The sequence below is a fragment of the Nylanderia fulva genome, unplaced genomic scaffold (genome assembly GCF_048542155.1).
Source record: "Nylanderia fulva isolate GAGA-0341 unplaced genomic scaffold, ASM4854215v1 Scaffold170, whole genome shotgun sequence".
In the NCBI taxonomy this organism is placed as follows: domain Eukaryota; kingdom Metazoa; phylum Arthropoda; class Insecta; order Hymenoptera; family Formicidae; genus Nylanderia; species Nylanderia fulva.
The window spans coordinates 110,766-132,300 of NW_028189946.1; the positions used below are offsets into that span (position 1 = coordinate 110,766).

Below are 21,535 nucleotides of genomic sequence, written 5' to 3' on the forward strand. Positions count from 1 at the left end.
ATTGCGTCATCTAGATGCCAGACATGTTGGAGTCTATGCAGCCGACAGAGTTCCGAGGGTGTGGACGAGGTCGACGGCTATCGTCGCTAACACCGACAATCACGATCGACCTGGAGAACATTGGATCGCCTTCTACCTCGATGAACACGGCACAGCCACTTACTTCGACAGCTACGGATTGCCCCTCTTGTATCCAGGATTTCTCATCCGACTTCGACGAAACTCCATCATCCATCGTTGGAATATTCAACAATTACAAGGAATTTTTTCTAAGACTTGCGGACAATACTGCTGTGTATTTTTATATTATATGTGTAGCGGCTATAATCTTAATCAGTTTCTCGCTCTTTTTTCCGAAGATTGTGAATATAACGATCGTTTAATCATACACTTATTTCGTAAAATTTTTACTCACAAAAAACAAGCGAATCATAACAATATATAATATAAATTTTAGTATTAATAAATAAATTTTGTTTTGTAAAAATATTTTAAATATAAATCATATTTGTACTTTTAAAACCATTGTTCAATTTTCTTTCACTTCCTCTTTCCAGAAATTTCCTCAACATCCATGTTTCTGTTTACCTTCATTAAGCAGCGAGTTATTTTAAAATAAAATTTTATTTGACATCTTTTCAACAATAAGCATTCTTTCTAATCTACGATGATGCATTATTTTTTATCGTGACACGAGTCGGAATGCTCGCCAGTACAAATATTTGCGTGTTCTTTTTTTATTACCCTACGGCATTGTCAGTTACTACCTGCCACCGATCCCCGGTCGACCGCATAACGCTTTTCTTGGTCAAAATGTTTTTACCCCACCCCGTCTAATATCGACCATTTGATTCGACGAGCTATCCTTGCCATACGTATACCCGAACTGTTTTTACCCCACCCCGTCCAATATCGACCATTTGATTCGACGAGCTATCCTTGCCATACGTATACCCGAACCCCCATACCGTACCCTACGCAACTTTAGCTTAAATACCTCATCTAATCCTTAGACTAGTAAGATCTCGTTTAGCTCAACATACTAGGACCCTGCTCGGAAACACGAAGGCCCCAGGTTCAAATCCAGAGGAAATCAGAAAAAATAAAAAAAATAAAATTCTCATCCCCACTTTTCGGGGCCAGTCGCCATTTTTTTTCCCCCAACACCCTCTCCCCCTACACCCACACTCGGAAAAACCAGACGCCGGTGGTGGGGGAAAGATAAGATAAGACACGGCGCCAGACGGGTCGGTGGTGGGGGTTTGTTTTGACGGGCCATAGTGCCCACTATACTACTATCGTATTTGCGGTCGACATTTCTCTGTGCGAACATATTGCTTCATAACAATTAAATTTTCTAATTCTTTTTTTTCAAAAACTATTTTAATAGTATGATTTTCATTACAATCGCTCTCATTTACTGTAGCAGTGACATTCAGACTGAAATCTATATCTCATGAATCATCTTTTAAATCATCTTTTGAATCATTTTTTGTAATATTTGTAATACTATTTGCAATAAGTATTGTATTTGTATTATTATTTGTATTGAGTATTTTGTCTTTTAATTCAAAACGATTCTGTATTACTAATGTATATAAACCATTTTCTGTTGTATTACAATTTAGTTCACGAGCTATATCCGTCCATATTTTGCTTAGTTTTGAAACAATTTTGTTATCAACATTTACTAGATTATCTTTATATTAGAGAATTGTAGATATAATTAACTTTTCGTCATATGAACGAGGTCTACCACGTTTTGATGTCATAATTACAAAATTTCTATTTTTCTTACTTGAATTCTTTGTAGTTCAAAATTAATGAGATCAAAAACTGTATACGTACAACTGATGTTATAAACAAGCTTCTTGCTATGTAACTGACTAACATCGAGAGTCTGCGACAAAAGATATATGCGCGATAAAACAAATGAACATCGAGTCTCAGAGAAGTCACTCTCAATTGTTTCGAATTTACTGGCCACCCAACCAAACCAATGCAAAATGCATTCACAGATTACAAAAATTTCAAAAGTTGATAAGTAACAAAAATTATATTTTCTAGTTTATATTATACTGTTGTACATAATTATTACTCATACATTTACATTTTCAAAATAATACATTATTAATACTCAACTAAATATATAATTTTTATGCAACTAAAAAAACAATTAAAGCGTAATAGAAATAAAAATTAAAATATTAATATAAATTTAAAGTGTAAGACAGGCAATAAGAGCCAATCGCGGAAGACGGTACGTTATCCCAACGAAACTAAATTTTTTCGTTAGAATTAAATATCTGTGCACAAGGCACCAAATTTTTACTTGGTCACTGCCAAGATTTTTAAAATATGAAATAATCTCATATTTTTTATTATAATAGATGCTGAGGATTGTCGAAAACAGAGAACAAAAACGTACGATATGTAAATAAAAAGACTTTGAAATGTAAAGTTTCCATATTTTCGCGTATTAATAACCACGCTTAGCTTTTAGTTAACCCGTCTTTCTTCATATTATAATTTTATTAAGAGAGCCTTATATCAATTAATATGTTATATATTTTTATTTACTTAGTGCAATTTTTTTTATTTTACTACTTTTTGACGTTATTTAAAATTTTTTTCTCATATTAATAATAAAAATAAAATATTATTTAAAAATATAATTTTTGAGAAAATATTTTTGATGGTAATTAATTTTTGTAAAAAATTATTTTGCTTATAAATATAACTGTTGAGAAGATAATATTTTTAATGGCGACTAATTTTTAAAGAACTACTTTTGCTGGCGAAAGATACATAGCGCTTTTTTTTACATCTGTTATTTTTTAGAGGGATAATAATTATTTAGTAACGCGGAGTTAATTAATGCCCGTTGCTTGTCGTGTTAATCTGTCGCCTTACAAAGTGGGTGGTCGCGTCACATAGCCATTAATATAGACAGAGTGGGGATAAAGTTCCAAATAGGTGAATTCTTCGATTTTTTGAAACTACACTAATTTTGTATTTTTGAACGCTGATTACGAATATGATAATTAAAATTTGCGACAAGGTCATTTTCAAGGTCAAAACTAAAAAAAAACTGAAAAAATATCTTTTTAGACATTATTTCGATAAATATTAATGTAACAAAAAAATGTTTCAAATAAAAGTTGTAGTTCCTATAAAAATATATTATTTATGTTCTATACATTTTTTGCATAAAACTGATAGTTTTTGAAAAAAATAGATAAGAAAAAATATCAAACATCAATATATTCTTTGTTTTCAGCCGAACCCGGAGTCAACGACAAGAACGTGACAAAGAATGACTCCATTTTTTGTATTTATAATTTTTATATTTTTTTGCAAACTGCGCGCACAGAAAATTTATATTTATTAAATCTTCGCCTTACTAAAAATATGATGAGTCTATAATAATAATACAAGATGGGGGAGAAGAGTCTCTTATAGAAGCCCTGCCCTAGGCACGCAGACCAAGTCCATTGTGCCGCCCCGACAAAAGCAGCCCTTAGTCGAGGCCCACCCTTCCCTAAAAGCGGAGGAGGTCGCCAACTAAAAGACTGTTTATCTGCTGTGGCCTCAAGAAGACCGATCTCAGCAGATCGACTCTTGCCCTCGCATACGCCGGGCAGTCACACAGCACGTGGAGGCTGGTTTCCTCCAGTGTATCGCATCCCCTGCAATTGGGTTTGTCGCTGAGTTCCAGCTTGTGCAGATGATAATTGAGGGTGCCGTGCCCGGTTAGCATGCGCGTCACCAGCCCGGCTTACTTTCTGTTTAGTCTCTTAATGTTCGCAGTAAGGCCCTCGCTCAGAAAGTCCCCGAGCAGCGCTCTCGACTGCCTACATCCGGTTGTGGTTTTCCAGTTGAGCAAATGCTGGGCCCGCAACCAGCGACTGATCCTCTCCCTGCCTAAGCAGTAGAAAACACCAGTCACCGGCTCCGGACCCACCAGCCCAGCTCCTGAGCCAGCCTTTGCCAGCTGGTTCGCCTTCTCGTTGCCTCTGATATCAAAGTGTCCAGGCACCCATACCAGCGCAAGCTTATTGCTTTTTGCCAGATCCTCTAGAACTGCTCTGCAGTTCCACATAAGTTTGGAGTTGAAGGTTGATGAGTCAAGATCCCTAAGAACCGCTTGACTATCTGACCAGATGCTGATGTGCTCTTCTCTGGTTCCGTTGGCAAGGAGGTTCTGAGCACAGCACATGATTGCCATCATTTCCGCTTAGAAAATAGTGGCAAACCTTCCGAGTGGGATCAAATCGCTAATCCCTTTTCCTCGACAATAGATGCCCGCCCCAGAGCCTGAGCCGGTCACGGAGCCGTCCGTAAAAAGGACGGCCCCACCGCCCAGCCTTGAACTCTGCGGTCTGAGCCAATCTTTCCGCTGCGGAAAACAAACCTTGTAGGTAGCCTTCGACGCGTGTTTGACCGACATCCTATCTTTCGGCATTCGTAAGATAGGGTCGGAGAGTATGCCGTCGAGGAATTTGGTGTGCCTGATACCAGTCTCCCATTTCCCCTTGCACCGGAGTCTATGCGCCGCTATCGAGGCGGCAGCTGTGATCGAGAGATAGAAGGGTTCCACATCAAGTAAAACCCTTATCGCAGCCACAGGAATGGTCCTGATTGCACCCAGGGCTCCTCTGAGAATGAGAACCATGACGTGCTCCAGTGCCACCCTGACTGCCATCTTTTGAGCTCTGGACTACCATACTACAGCAGCATATTGCAGCCAAGGCTTAATGATTGTAGAGTAGATCCAGTAGACCATCGTCGGTCTGAGACCTCAGGTCTGGCCAAAGGACCTTCTGCACATCCAGAAGTAAGAGATAACACTCTTACATCGGTTCTCCAGATGTTCCCTCCACATCAGCTTTCTATCCAGGATAACTCCCAGATATGTCACTGACTCAGCTGGAACAAGTTGATACTTCCCAAGATGGGCCCCCCAACGGTGCCTATCTTGTATTTCCGGGTGAATACAATAAGGTTTTCCGAGGATTAATTGAAAGATTCGAGCCCCTGCATCAACCCTCAACAGTCTCAAGAACACTTTGCGTGATTTCCATGAGCGTGTCAATAAAGGGACCTTGCACAAGTATAGCCAGATCGTCAGCATATTCTTGCGCGTATATACCTCTATCATTTAGATCTCTGAGCAGTCCATCGACCACCAGGCACCATAACAGTGGCGAGAGCACTTTGCCTTACGGGCACCCCCGCTCCACCCTGCCGCCAATCCTAGAAGAGCCAAGCGATGTTACAATGCATCACTTGAGCATACGCCGGATCTAGCCAACCAGCCTGTCCGGGAGACCCCGTCGTGACGTTTCTCTGCAAATCATCTCATGCGGTGTGTTATTGAAGGCACCCTTGACGTTGAGAAAGGTCCCCACAGCAAAGCCTCTTATCTTAAGCTGGCGCTCAATTTGACAAATAAGTGCGTGGAGCGCTCAGTAGAGTAATCCACCCAGTACGCGTGTTGGTTGACGTGCAGCAGGTGCCGCCCAAGAACCACGTCTCTTAGATAGACATTGATCAGCTTTTCCAGCGTTTTCAAAAGAAAATACGTCAAGCTGATTGATCTGAAATCCTTGGCTGACGAGCAATGTGTCCTTTCCATTTTAGGAATAAACACAACCCTTGCCAGTCTCCAGGCCCTGGGAATATAACTTAGAGCGAGGCAAGCTCTCAACGTCTGCGTCAAGGGCCCGACGATCAATTCGAGTTTCTTCTGAAAGAGCACCGGAAAGATTCCATCCGGACCTGCAAACTTGAAGGGTTTGAAGGTTCCAATCGCCCACTTAACTTTCTCGGGCCCGACGATATCGGCCGTCAAGCTCCAGTTTTCTCCGCGTGCTCTTAAATTAGACTCCGCAGGCCATATTTGAAGCTCTCCTACAGCCTCTCTGTCAAAGCCAGAAAAACTGGTCTTCAACAGATGTACCAGACAGCGCTCCCTAGAGACCATCTTTCCCTTCGGGAAGCACACAGCCTCTTAGGTTGAATCCAGATTTCTGGCTAGAATTCTGCATAGCCTTAAGGCTTCAGAGAAGCTCTCCATAGACTCGCAGAACCCTTTCCAGCTCTTGCTCTTGGCAGCTAGAATGGAGTCCCTATAGGTCTTCTGGGACTTTCCGTAAAGGTCCCAGTCGGACTGGCCGCCCGTGTTTCTGGCCCTGTTCCAAGCCCGGCGAGCCTCCATCCTAAGCCTTTGCTGGTTCACTCCCCACCATGATACTTTCCTATTCGAGCGAACTGTCCTTTTCGGACAGCTGGTCTTGAAGCCGCCGATAAGGGCATTCTGCAGGTGATCTACACATAGCTCTACTTCCTCTTTGGTTCCGTGTCTTTTAGGGAACCCCTCAAGATTTAGGGCCAGATGACTTTTGAAGGAGTTCCAGTCAGTTTTTCTGGGATTCCTTCCCGAGTAACTTCAGGTCTCACATTTGCGAGCCCAAAGACAATTTGCCTATGGTTGGACAAGGAGAGCTCCTGAGAGACCCTCCAGTCAGTCTGTTACGCTGTCCACAAAACTTCTTGAACAGAAAGTAAGGTCGAGCACTTCGCTCCTCACCGTAGTTTGGAACGTGAACTCATTACCTCTGTTTAGGATATCGAGGTCAGTGGCCATTAGGTACTCCAAGAGCCTTCTGCCTCTATCATTGATGTCCGTGCTTTCCCAGACCACGTGATGCGCATTAGAATCACACCCTACGATTAGCGGAAGCCCGCTTTCGCACCTGACAGTGCCTTATCAGCCTGTCCAATAGTTCTGGAGAACGTGATATCTCCTCTTCGTGTGAAAAGTAGGCCGAGCAAATAGCAGCACTCCTCATAGTTCCAGTGTTTGCCCTGATAAGCTCTACTGTGACAGCCACAACATCCCTAAAACAGAATTCAGGCATGAGTTGTGCATTGATACCTCTGACTGCAATTGCAGCCCTGGATCTGATTTCCGCTGGAGCCTTGAACAGCTTCCCGCAGGTCAAAATACCTCTGATGCAGTCTCTGAAAACTCAAGGTTGCATTAAAGAGATATGTGTGTGCATCATAGCTATGCGCTTGGCCAAAACAGCCGAGGCACCTATGCTATGGTGCAAGTTGATCTGGGTGAGAGTCACTCCCGCCATGCCCACTTTATTGAGGACACGGCTGGGGCCGAGTCTCACCCTGCCCCGCCTCTCCGCTACGGACACCGAGCAGGTTTATTGTTACCTGCTCGAGCCCATAGCTGATTCCGAAGTCCCCTGCCCTCAATTTGACGACACTGGAATCCGGATTGCCGAGAATGAGGCTTCTTTCCTCTGAAAAAACCCCGATATTCTCGGCAAAGACCTGCCAGCTTGCAGTGGCCCCAAGACCGCCGCCGCAGCCACCAAGAGGCCCGGTAGCCAGACAGCCGCTCTGTGCCGCCTTTGAAGCTCCTCCAAGCCCACCATCCTAAGCTTGGCTTTCTCCCAGGGCGAGATGTGCCCGATTCGCCCAGACAGCCAATCGAGCGCCATTTCGTCCTTGCCACAAATGATCACGGCCCCGTTCCTCAGGGCCGCAGTCCTCGTGAACCTAGGCAAGGGACCCTCACGGATCCCTCTTAGCTCGCTGACCACTGCACCCCTCAGCAGAGTCAGCTGCTCAAAGGACACCGCCTGTTCGAGGTAGCTCTCCAAAACAATCGCCCTCGCCAAGGAATCCGTTGCAGCAACATAGGATCCATTGTCATGAGCCCTAGGCTTTTTTTACCGTTCTTCGCACCAAGGGGGGAGTGTCATCGGAGCCCGGTCGGCTCCTTTTGCCGGTGTGCCCATTCTCTTTTTCCTTCGACGCTCCCTTCGGATTTAAGGATGGACAGGGAGTCTGCCCCATAAGAGCCTTCTCTCTGTCTCTCCTGGCCCTTCTCTTCTCAGCTCCACATCGATTCTTCCTGCGAGGCGCCGATGCTTTGCCAACCGAGGCACTGACGTCCGTCTCCTTCTCGTGCGCAGAACGATGCGTGTACTTTATTTGCGCGCCACCCGTTACATACATTACAAGAGAGAATTATCGTGCCAAGGACATATGCGAGAAAAAAATCAATATTTTTATCTTACAAGGTTAGATATAAGACAGGCCGCTTGATATTCATATCGCGACGCGCACGCGACGGTCTCATTAAGAGACAGAAATATCTAGAAGACGGGCCGCATTCCCCCCGTGAACCACCACCTTGTCGTGGTGGGGGGGCTCACCCCTCGCAAGGGAATAGCCTTGCGAGGGGTGCTAAAAGTGGTTCGTACCTCCAGTGGAGGTACATCTGGCCTGGTGGGGCCACAGGGCTTCGGCCCGCCACCCTTGGAAGGCCACCAAGTCAAAAAACCATCAAAACAACATCATGGGAGGACGAAAAAAGAAAAAGACTGTTACCGGCCCAGGTAGGTCGGATATGTCAGGGCCCGGCGGGGAGGGGGGTATTGTCCCGGCCCCCACCCCGTCGTCATCGTACGACGGGCATGGATTGGGAGGAAGGGATCCGACGACCCCGATGGAAGCGGGGCCACGGACCCCGATGCTCGAGGTTTTGGCACTACTGCCGGATCTCGACCCGGAAAGGATCACCCCGCTGTTGGAGATGGCTGAGGTTGAGGCCCCGGCAACGGGACCTTTCGGCCGTTCTCTGCTGGAGATTGGCGGAGTAGGGAAGGACACGGAGTCCTTTCTGGAGAGCCTCCGTCAATGTGGGGAAAAAGGGAGATTGGAGCAGATGATGGGCCATGCGGAGTGCTACGCCGAGACCATGGAGAGGCGGATACATGGTCTCGCGCGGGCAGTGGTGTGCCTTGCGATGCGGGAGCATGATCGGCGCAGGAGAGAGGCAGAGGAGGCTGAGGAGGAGGGGTCCCCCCCGGATCCTGGAAGGGAGGTCAGGGACCGGGGGACTCAGACGTCCCCTGACCCCGGAGGGAGGTTCCGGGATCAGGGGACACAGGTGGAGATCGCCGAGGCGATGGAGGTCGACCCTCCGTTGCCGGGGGCGGTGGAGGTCAGGTTGGGGGAAATATCCTCCGGACTGGCAGCCACCGCGGACCGGCTGAGGGCGATCGAGATGCGCCTCGGCGAGATCGAAGGAGGGAGGAGGGTCCAGAAGACCCTCGAGAGGGGAAGGGAGGGGAAGACCACCACCACCGCCACCGATGAGTGGGTGAAGGTGATCAAAGGGGGGAAAAGGAAGGGGAAAGGAGAAGGAGTAGGCGCCACCACCAGCAGTGGGGAAGGGAAGGCCACCGGTGATGGGGAAGAAAGAAGGAGGGGTGGGGTTGGCGACGGCGGCGCGACCGTCGCCAACGCCATGGGCGCAGCGAGGTGTTACCGGTGTCTTTTTCCAGGACATACCTGGCGCCGGTGTACCTCGCGGGTGGACAGGGGTAGCCGCTGCTACCGCTGCGGCTCCCCTGCCCACAAGGTGGCGGAGTGCCGGTCCGGCCCGAGGTGTCCGCTATGTGTGGACTTCCTCCGGCCGGCCCGGCAGAGACACAGGCTTGGAGAGCGGGGGTGTCTTGTGGCACCCCCTGCGGGGCCTAGGGGTGGGGGTCGTCCTCCCCCTTCCCCGCCGTCGGCGGTCGCGGCCAAGGCTGCGTCCGTTAGCGGCGGCGGGGATCGGGGGAGGGGGACCCAAAAAACCCCGACATCGTCAGATGCCGGATGAGGGTGTCGGCGGGGACATGGGTGCGCCTAGGCGTACCCTCTCCCCCCCCCACGCTCTCCGAGAGAATGGGGCCCCCCTGGCTGTGGGCGAACTCTGACCCCTAGGGGAAGGAGGGAGGCCGCGGTCGGGGGGACCTAGGGAGGGGGGGCCACGTATCCCCTGCAAGTGGACTTGTCCTTCCGTATGGGTGCCTGGCCCCCTCTCATGGACGAGACGTGACGTGTAGGGCCCTCTCACCGGGAGCCATGAGGCACCGGTGGGAAGGCAACACCGTCCACGGAAGGGGGTTTCTCTCCTTTTGAGAGAGGCCTTTTGATGAGGGCCCCTTCAGCGAGCCGCCGAACCGGACCACCCTTTTGGGGGTCTGGGGGTTGCGACGCTGGGGGGGCGTGGGGCGATGGCTCGAGCGGGAATTCTCGAGCCATGGCTCCGCCCCTCAAACTTTTTGGGAGGGCGCGGCATGGGGTTGGTGTTGCCCTGTGCCGCAACCGCGTAGGAAACCGCACAGTCATTGACTGTGCGGTCGGGGAGGTGTCTCGGCCGCAAGGTCGAGGCGGCTCCCCGGGACAATCGGCGGAGGGGTGCCAAGTCGGCAAGGGTATCCCAGCATCCTTGGTGCCCCTTACCAACGCCGCGAAAAGGAACACCCGTTGGGGTTTTAGTGAGGTAGGTCTTGGGCCCCCTGGTCGAACCACTCGTGGCTCGATCAAGGGGAACAAGGAGTCCCACATAACCCTCACCTCTACCCGGAGATGAGCGGTACCATGATGGTTTCCCCAACGTAAAGCTAAAAAAAAAAAAAAAAAAAGAAGACGGGCCGCATCAAGATCCACGCCTGGATTCTGCAGCAGTGGGAGAGAGAAGGTCCGCAGTGAGAGAGAGAGATAATGCAAAAGATATGAGCGCGAGAAAGAAAGAATACGGGCCGCAGCGTAAGAAGAGAGACATACGCGTTCGAGATAGAGACATACGCATTCGAGAGAGACGTAGCGTGAGAGTGAGAGAGAAGGCGAAATAAGACGCTACGTGAGAGAGACGGTGAAATAAGACGCAGCGTGAGAGTGAGAGAGACGGCGAAATAAGACGCAGCGTGAGAAGACGCTGCGCCAAGTAGCGGCGAGAGAAATTAGGCGGCTCGGGATCCACGCCTGGATTCAGCAGCGAAAGATACAGCGGCTCGAGATTAGCAGCGAGAGAGATTAGGCGGCTCGAAGTAGCGGCGCGACGAGAGATACGGCGAGAGAGGCCCACGCGGCGCGAAGGAGAGAAAGTCGGCGAGAGAGGCGCGAAGAAGAGAGAGACGCGAAGGAGAGAGACGCGAAGGAGAGACTAATTTATATGATTTTTGGTAGCAGGATGTCGCACGGGATGGGAAAACGAAAAGGTTGAATTGTACATTTTTTTATATAAAATATAATTTATTATAAATGTGTGTATATTTACATGTGCGCGTGCGTGCGTGCGTGCGTGCGTGCGCGCGCGCGTGCGTTTGTGTGTGTGTGTAAACATGTAATTATTATATTATAAAGTTATAAAAATGTATAAAATAAAATTGGTTTTAAACTCAACTTACTTTAGTTTTAACAACGTAATTTACAAACAAACTTATGGTACATCGATGGATTCCCCTTTCTCTCCAATAATTGCTGACATAGTTCTTCAAGATCTAGAAAACAAAGCATTGAGTGCCCTTATGTACACTCCTTTTTTCTTCAGATATGTGAACGATTTAGTTCTAACGGCTCCTTTCAGTTGTATTAACCACACGTTGGAAGTGTTCAATTCATTTCATCCTAGACTACAATTTACGATTGAAACAGAAGAAGACAATAAACTCAATTTCCTCGCTATTACTCTAATTTCTTGCAATAATAGGATTATAATTGATTGGTATCACAAACCTACTTTTTCAGGGAGATATTTGAATTTTATGTCTCAGCATCCCTTGTGTCAAAAAAGAGGAACAATTATTGGATTGATAGACAGAGTATTTGTTTTATCTCATCCCAGTTTCCATTTAAAAAATATTAAGTTAATTATCAATATTTTATTGGACAACAGCTATCTATTGGAATTAATTTTTGACACAATTAATAATAGACTAAAATTTTTGATTTATTTGAGGAATATAAATAATTTTAACAACAGTAATACACAAAGTAGTAACATTAACTTTTTTTTTACAATTCCATATTTGCCACATTTTACTGAAAAATCAAGAACATTATCAAAGACACTAATACCAGATTATCATACAAGAGTTCGAACAAACTTAATAAGTTCATTAAAACGCATAAAGATAAAATTCTTAAAGGTTCCAACACTCATTTGGTTTATAAAATTGAATGCAATAACTGCAACGCAACATACGTAGGCTAAACATGTAGAAAACTTAACACTAGGATAGAAGTAAATCACATGAAACAGAATACACATTAATAATATTGATCCTATTGAATTAAAAACAACAGAATTATCGACTAATACTGTTGATAACACTGTTTTTGCTAATAATTTTCGTGATGCTACACATAATCCTTTACAACAAACTAATTAGTTATTAATTAGTTAACTAATGGTTTATTAATTTAACTGATAAAAATATTTCTCCTAATGTAACTAATCTACTACAATTGGAAGGTGATTTTAGTCTTCCAGTTAATATAAATAAAAAAGTAGCCATACACGAGTTCATTAAAGATATAGAGAGTAATTCTAATGGGTAATTCAAAAATTTTACTTTGATTCGTAATGCTGCCATTCCACAATTTTCTTTATTTTTAAAAAATAATGACAAAAAACGTACACACAAGAAAAATTACTTCTCATGCACAAAGACACAATTAAATTCTGTAATCTAAACCCCAATATTTTATTTACTAGAGCAGATAAAGGCAGTATTACAATTGCATTAGATAAAGAATTCTATATAAAAAAAGTTGAGTCTTTTAAAAGATGATTCTACTTATACCATAGTTAAAAATAACCCGTCATCTAAAATAGAAAAAGAACTTAATAATTTAAAAAAAAATGGTTGAAAAAAGATATCATCAATAAGAAGGAATATTATTATTTATTTTCTAGCGATTCCCTTCTCCCCAAAGCCTATGGGCTTCCCAAAGTCCATAAGAAAAATATTCCTTTCAGATTAATAGTCTTCTCAATAAACTTCTTTATATAACATTGCTTCTTTTTAAAAAATAGCCTTCCTAGAGCTGACAGTTTTGTAAATAACAGTTTTGATTTATGCAACATTCTATCAGGAACAACGCTAAAATATTCCGACACAATAATTTCATTGGATGTCGTTTCATTGTTTACTAATGTCTCCGTAGATCTTGCATTGAACAGTATCAATAGTAGATGGCATTTTATAGAGTCACACACAAAGATTCCCAAAAATGACTTCATAAGTATGATAAAATTTATATTAACTTCTACATTTTTTACTTTCAATAACATAACTTATAAACAAATTTATGGGACTCCTATGGGCTCCCCACTTTCTCCGATCATTGCCGATATAGTCATGGAGGACTTGGAAACATTGGTAATTGGTAATTTAAATTGCGGAATAATTTGCTATTTCCGTTATGTAGATGATATTATTTTATGCACTTCCGTTGACAATATTACATACGTTTTGAATGAATTTAACAATTATAACAATAGACTAAAATTTACATTAGAAAAAGAGGATAATCAATGTATAAGCTTTTTAGACATAATGATCAAAGTAATAGATAATAAAATTTATTTAGATTGGTACCACAAAAAGACATTTTCAGATAGATTACTCTATTTTTTTTTAAATCATCCGACTTGTCATAAATTAGGAACAATTTATAGCTTGATAGATAGAGCTATATTGCTATCATATCCTCAATTTCACAAAAAAAATATAGAGAAAGCTATTAATATTTTGCTATTCAATGGTTATCCTCTTGACTTAATTTTCATAGAAATAAAACGCAGATTAAAACATCTTTCAACGAAGAAATTTAACAAGTCTAATACCAACAATATAATAGATACCAATACCACAAATACAAACATTAAATATTTTGTCATACCATATATAGAATCAATTTCTGATAAAGTCGCTTCAGCAATAAAAAGACTTGACATATTGGTGGGATATCGTTGCATTAAAAAATTGAATGACTTCATAAGGGTTCAAAAGGACAGAAACGATTGTCCCAAAAATTCTAATGTTATTTATAAATTGAATTGCAATGATTGTGACACTACATATGTCGGACAAACAGAAAGACAGTTAGGAACGAGACTTAAAGAACATAAAAATAATATTAAATTAGACTCTGCTAAGCATTTGGTTGTCACGGAACACATTCTAAATGAACAGCATACATTTGACTGGGATAACACTAAGATTATGGATCATGGGAAGAATTACCATAAAAGGCTAATATCTGAAATGATCCATATTAAAGAACAGAAAAATAGAATTAATTTAAACAAAGACACTGAATTGCTCGACAGTAGTTATTTTGACATACTTAAAAAATTAACTGAATCATAGTTTAGAAAAACATTGGTAATAAATATATGCATCACGCTCTCTACCTTGACATTTGTTATTTAGATTTCGCAACACACATTTAAAATTTCGAGAAGAAAAACTTGTTAAAACGATAATGTAAGTTGAAAGATTTTTCAATTTTTCTCTGATATTAATTAATTCGCGTAAAATCTCCACAGCATGATTAAATGTCGTAAAACTTGGAATCTCAGACCAATCGTCTTACTTATCCATTGTTCATCAGCAAAGAATCGTTAACTTTGTATTTTAATATTTGAGTTTTATGTATTGAAGAAGACTGTAGTGCAGTCGAAACGTTTACGTTGTATATTGTGTCTCTAATGGAATGAGAATTTGATTATTAATAAATTTTTATATCTTGTAATTTTGCTCGTTTAACTGGCCTACAATATTTATTTCTTTTAATTTCGTTAATTTATACGAGCCTTTCATCAATTAATTTTGACACAAGGATTTCAGGACATAAAAAAACATATCAATAAAAACTGTACTAACAAATCTGTCATTACTGAACATAGACTAAATCTTGATCATGAATTTAAATGGGAAGATGTAAAAATATTGGATAGGAAATCAAATTATAGTAAACGTCTTATATCTGAAATGATGCATATTAAGAGACAAAACAATAGTCTTAATCTACAAAGTGATACAGAAAATTTGCCTGACATATATAATAACATATTAAACAAACTCCCGAAATGTCAAAGTCACAAAATAGTAAACAGGTAAAGCATAACAGATTTTAATAACCAACGTTACAGTCGTATTCTAACCGTAGTGTCGTGAAGGAAACGTGCGTTTAAAAATTTTTGTTATCAAGTTTAACATCATTATAATTATGTAAGCATATCTCATATATTTTAAAGATTGTGTTAGTTATCGTTTACAATTAGATTATAAAATTTGATTAATTACAGAAATCACAAGATCATGTCTTTTATAAATTAGAGTTCATCTCAATCAGTTAATTAGAGGTGAAATAAGTATTCATGAGATGAGATACCTTTATAACTTCCATAACGCTTGCGGTTTACTTTTTCGTTTACTTTTTGAATAATTATTTACTTATAACTTCTTTTTAAACATAATTGACTGTCTATTGCTAACGTATTTAATATCTGGTTATTGTAAAATATTTTTATACACATCATGACTCCTGTAGGTTATTAGTTTTGATACAATGTTTTAGTTAATTTTTTTTTGTAATTATTTATATTTTGCGCTAAAGACGACTTAAAAAATCAAGTCGAATCTGTTCAATCTCGTTCAATCTGACTTTGTTCTAACTTTCCGCTATAGTCTATTTATTTAATTTATATTATTGTAATTGTTAAATTCTATATATGCGATTAACCATGTTTTATTTAATTTTTTGATTACCGTATAATTTCTTATTATATGCGTTGATTCTTAGTAAGTAGTAGTAGTAGTAGTAGATTGGTAGTGAGTGGTTCCATGACTTGGCCCCCGACGGCACCTAGATCCAGCGAGATCCATTGTGTCTCCTCACTTTTGTCTTTAAACTGAGTGATGTGTACTCAGCCCAGAGTTCTCCACTAGGCTTATGAGTTCCACCACCCTTGTTTTGTCTAATTCTTGGGATTTAAGAAAACTTTGTCCCCAGATCCTGAATCTCTTTCTAGCCAGAGCCGGACATTGGCACAGAATATGTATGCTGTCCTCTTTTTCCTCCCCGCATAGTCGACACTCCTTCCTGTCTGCGAGTCTGATATTGAATAGGTGGGCTTTGAGTATTGGTGAATGTCCTGTCAGCAGTCCTATCCCCATCCTCAATTTCTGCCTATTCAACGTGAGCAGTTCCTTGGTTCTGTTACCATTTATGTCTTTCATCAGGAATTTGGCCTGTCGGCAGGATTTCAGATTATCCCACCTGGCCTTATGTTGTTTGTCTATATTTTCCCTGATGAAGTTCTTACCCATCGTAAAGGGCACTCCCATCTCCCGACTATCTGGTGCTTTGCTAGCCCCTTCTCTAGCCAGTGAGTCTGCTATTTCGTTTCCCGGTATGCCCTGATGCCCGGGCACCCAGACTAACGTTACTTTATTTGTTCCACACAGCTCCTCTAGCGCCAGCATGCAGTCCCATACCAAGCAAGACTCGGTGGTCGCACCCGCCAACGCCAGAAGGGCCGCCCTACTGTCTGTGCAGATATATATTTTCCTGCAATTTGTTCCTTTGGTTAGGTTCAGTTCGGCACATCTGAGGATGGCGAGCATCTCTGCCATAAAGACCGTGCAGTCGCCTCCCATTGGAATACTCTCCCTATAGTTTTCCCCAGGTCCATATACTCCTGCTCCAAAGCAGTTGTTTATCCCTGATCCGTCCGTGAACCACATGTCCACCTTTGTGTCCATGATTCCGCCCGGTTTCAGCCACTCATTTCTATCAGGTATCCATATCTTAAAGTGTTTTACCAGTTGATACTTTCTTGTAGTTCTGTCTTGTATTCCCTCTATAGGGTACTTTTGGAGAAGACCAAGCCTGGTGTGTCCCAGTCCTGTGTTTCTCCATTCACCCTGACATTTTAGACGATATGCCGTGGTATTGGCTGATTTTATCACGGCCAAGCCTATTGGCGTAACACTGAGTGCTATTTCAAGCGCCTCTGTGGGTGTGGTTCTCATGGCCCCTACTGCAGCCCTTAGGTAGTTACCTTGCAGGCTTCTAAGTAGTTTCTCTACCTCCCCTTTATTTATTCTCGTCTACCAGACGACTGACGCGTATAGCAGCCGCGGTAGCAGGACCGCCCTGTACAGCCACAAAGCTGCACCAGCGCTGATGCCCCACGACTTGCTCATTGCCCTTCTGCACATCCACATGGATGCATAGAACTTTTTCCTTTGCTCTATGAGATGTTTTCCCCAGCTAAGCTTAGGATCTAGAAACAGTCCCAAGTATTTCACCGAGTCTGTAAACGGTATTTCCTCTCCCCAGAGTTTTAACGTCTCTATGGGTTCAGGTTTATATTTTCTGGTGAAGACCATAAAATTTGTCTTGCTCGGATTAACCGTTAGACATCTGTTCTCACACCAGTTTTGCACAATCCTTAAGGTATCCTTTGCTTGGTCCCTTAGTGTGTTGAGAAATGGTCCTCTAACCACTATGGCCACGTCATCAGCATAGCCAAAGGTCGAGAAACCTTTCCTCTGTAGCTCCTTTAGCAGGTCGTCTATCACTAGACACCACAACAGAGGAGATAAAACTCCCCCCTGTGGGCAGCCTCTCGTTGGTTTTCCTCTGATGGAGATGTCTTGGCACTCCACCGTTAAGCGTCTGTCCACTAGCATATTTCCTATCCAGTCCACCAGTGGTTCTTGAACTCCATGTTTGATCAGTGCCTCCCCTACCACCTCGTGTGAAGTGCTATCGAAAGCGCCCTCGATGTCCAGGAAGATTCCGATCGCATAGCCCTTTGCCTCCAGCTGACTCTCAACTTTGCCTATCAGGTGATGTAGGGCGGTTTCGGTAGACCTGCCCTCCCTGTAGGCATACTGAGAGTCGGCTAGAGGTTGTTGTATTAGAGAGTTGGACTTGAGAAATCTGTCCACCAGTCTCTCTAAGGTCTTCAATACAAAGGACATAAGGCTAATTGGTCTATAGTCCTTTGCCCTGACGTGACCGTTCTTGCCAGGTTTAGGTATGAAAACCACCTTGGTTTCTCTCCACTTCTGGGGGACATGTCTAAGGGCAATACTTGCCCTGTAGATTTTTGTCATTGGGCCTAGCAAGATGCTCAGCCCTTTCTGCAGCAGGATCGGGTATATTCCATCAGGTCCTGGAGCCTTTAGAGGCTCGAAGGAACCGACCGCCCATTCCACTGCTTGTGGATAGACCACCTTAGCTGACAGTCCCCATGCCCTTGATTTGTGCACGGTCATGGGTCTCTGCCTGTTGTTGTTGTCTGCTGAGTCCTCCCTAAAGCCTGGGAAATGAATTTCCATAAGGTGCCGTAGGGTCTCCTCCGCAGTTTCTGTGTACCCTCCATTGGGACGCTTAAGGCAGCCCCATTGTGTTTGGTTTTCCTTGCAGAGTATTCTACTCAGTCTAGATGCTTCAGGAGCACTCTCTATACTTGAGCAAAAACTTCTCCATCCTTTTCTTTTAGCTTTTACTATGGCCTTTTTGTAAATTCTCTGAGATTTCCTGTACTCCTCCCAGGATCTCGGTGTATTTACATTTCTAGCCCTATTAAAGAGTCTTCTCCCCTCAGCCCTTAGCTTAGCTAGCTCTTTATTCCACCATGGTGTTTTGGCTGAAGGGTTCTTTGACTCTAATGGGCAGTTCATCTCGTATGAGTATTTAATGGCATCATTCAAGTAGTCTGCCGCTGTTTCCAAATTTTCTTTGGTGTGGAATCTAGTGGGTGCTTCCTTGAGTCGACTCCTAAGGTCTTCCTCGTACCCTCTCCAATTTGTTTTCCTAGGATTTCTCTTCCATAACCCTTGGCTCTGTACTTGCTCCATGGTGAAACGGACCTGCCTGTGGTCTGATCCTGAGGGCTCATCAGAGACCCTCCATCCCCTCAACAGGTCCAGTATTCCGCCTGAGCATATGGTTATATCTATCACTTCCTGTCTTCTAGAGTCCAGGAAGGTAGGTTCTGTTCCTCTATTCAGGATGTGTAGCTCCATACCTACCACAAAGTTGAATAGGCTCTCACCCCTGGGATTTATGTCGGTGCTCCCCCACACCAGATGGTGCGAGTTGGCATCGCATCCCAGGAGTATTTCTAGCCCTTTCTGCCTTGCATAAGTCGTGAGTTTCATCATGTTTTCGTGTGGGGGCAGGTTTTCCAAATCGTAGGGCATGTACACTGACCCTATAATTAGATCCCTGGCTATTCCACCGGTCGTCTTTATCTTCAGTCTGATGGCAACAAAGTCACCATCGCTAAATTGTGGCAGTAGACAGGCGTCTATTCCTTTCGCTATAATGCACGCTCTCGGTCGGTCCGTGTTTCCGGCCCAGAATAGTTTTCCACAGCTGCCAAGTCCTCTTATGTGTCCCTTGATGATCCATGGTTCCTGTATTAAAAATATATATTTACTTGTGTGCATCACAGCTGCGCACCTGGCTAGTACAGCCGAGGCGCTTTTGCTGTGATGCAAGTTAATCTGCGTAAAGTGAATCCGGTCCGCCATATTTATGCTGACGGGTCCGGTGATTTCTCCTTTGCGCCTTCCTTACTGCTTTCTCCAGCAGGCAACCTGATCGTTGCCTGCCCAAGTCCACAGTAGGGTTTAAAATTGAGAGCTCTTAGCGCCCTCAAAGCCCCATCCCCAACAAGGGCAGCGAAGTGGGTGCTCGTGGCGTCCCTGCTTTCGCTACCCTTCGCGATCACCCAGTCCGGTGACTGGATGCCTACGTTCTGCCTGTCAAGTAGCTCCAACGCTTCCTTGACAGGTATTGTGGGATCCTCAACATGCACTACGATTCGATGTCTCTTAGGGAGCTCATCGACTCGCAGTGCACGCAGTTCGATCCCATTGATCTTGATTTCTGAGGTTAGGCTTCTAAGCCACTCCTCAGTTTCCCTGTTCGTGCAGTTAAAAACAACTGCCCCGTCCCTATCCGAGGTGCCTCTGAAAGTAGGCGCTTTGGTACCCCTTGCTAAGCAAAGGATACGCCTTCTGACCGTTTCTTTCAGAAGCGATGCCTCGTCTTTTTCCAGTCTTTTGTCAGGGTAAGCCAAGGGAACCAGGGCAACCCTCACAAGACCGGAGGTCAATTGGGCAAAAGTCCTTTGATCAGTTATGACTTTCGGCCTTTTGCCCAACTGAGTGTTACTGGCAGGACTGGGTGTGCTATGCTCCGATCTGAGTCGCTTAACCGCCCCAGAAGGAGCTCGCTCCCCCGTCCTGGGAGTAACTGTCGAAACAGATGTCAGTTCCGAGGTGGGCTTTTCAGCTTCCCCCTTCGCCTCCATCTGCTTCTGTTTTTTATAGCGTCGCCTTGCCGCTCCGCTATAACGAAACCTAGCGATTGGTGGCTGGGCCTTATTTGGCTCCGCCCCCGAATTGCTCGGGCTTTCTCCTCCAGGTCGTTCGTCACCTAAGGTGGCCACGCCCTGTAGGACTTCTGAAAAGTTTTCATTTTGATTTTGGCTTGTACTCATATTTGATCCCACGAGTACCGCGGCCGCGCGGTATCACCTGGGCAGAGCCGCGAATGACCAGGGCTTGGCTCGATACTCTCGAAGGTCGCCCGGTATCCGAGAGGCACCGTTTGTGACGTAACTCCCCTTACGCCATGCAGCCCTCAGCACGGTTGCACACACTTTAGCTTGGGGAGGTTCCTCTTTGTCCGGCGCACACGGTTGCCATCTCCTGAGCGAGCGGCCCCCGCGCGCCCCCTCAAGCCCCTCCACCCGCCCCAGCAGCCGGACGAGCCAAGGGGGCCCAGGCCAGTCGGTCACACCCCTGAACGGGTGATATCCTTCCACCCCGGACCCCCCCACCCTATCAGCCGCGGGACTTCGTCAAGGTGGGAACCCATCGGGGGGTGATTCTTAGTAAACTTAATTGCCTTTTACACAGCTCTTACAAGCCTTTTTATACTTCTTAATTTTTATAAAATAAAAATTTATATAAAAAATTATCAAAATTTAAAAAAGATATATAAAATAAACATATAAAAAATATATAAAATTATATAAAATAAAAATATATAAAAAATATAAAAATTATAATTACATAATAAAAATAAAAATATAAAAATTTATAAAATAAAAAATTATAAAGTATAAAAAATGTTCCCCGACGACGGTGGTAATGGGCCGCAGCGGTGGATCCATGCCTGGATTCGGCGACGGGCCCGATAGGGAGGGCTGCAGCGACGGAGATTTCGGCGATGGAGTATTATGACAGCCGGACGGGATTCCTGCATAATATAGAAAAAACAATATTGAAAATTTTTATGAATTTTGTTTTTAAATTAATAATTACAATCTCGGTTCTCTCATATCTGACTCCTCAATTTCTTGGCCCGAATCTGTATCATATTCCGATGATTGCGATTTACATGACGTCGATGGTGAAGGCATATCCATTCTACCAAAATAAAAGTTCTCTACATTGAAATAATCGACACAATTTTTGTAGCGACGCTGAAAACATGCAACTCGCTTGTGTCGTTTAGACGATTTGGTGCATTTAGATAAATCACCAGTCATTCTTAAAATGTCTTCGTGAATTTCCAGGAAATCGGCAATATCTCTTGTATGCAATTTTTTCACACCGAGTTTACGATT

General features: G+C 43.8%; 1 protein-coding gene across 1 annotated transcript; it reads right to left on the bottom strand.

Annotated features, from left to right (window-relative positions):
* Positions 1-15,782: 15,782 nt before the first annotated feature.
* LOC114943511 (uncharacterized) lies at positions 15,783-16,910 on the bottom strand. Its single transcript, XM_029319145.2, has one exon. The coding sequence runs from the start codon at positions 16,908-16,910 to the stop codon at positions 15,783-15,785; it is 1,128 nt and encodes a 375-aa protein (XP_029174978.2).
* Between the last annotated feature and the right edge of the window lie 4,625 nt (positions 16,911-21,535).

Excerpts from the sequence above, each read along its gene's own strand:
- LOC114943511 (XM_029319145.2), bottom strand. The coding sequence starts at position 16,910 with ATGAGAACCACACCCACAGAGGCGCTTGAAATAGCACTCAGTGTTACG.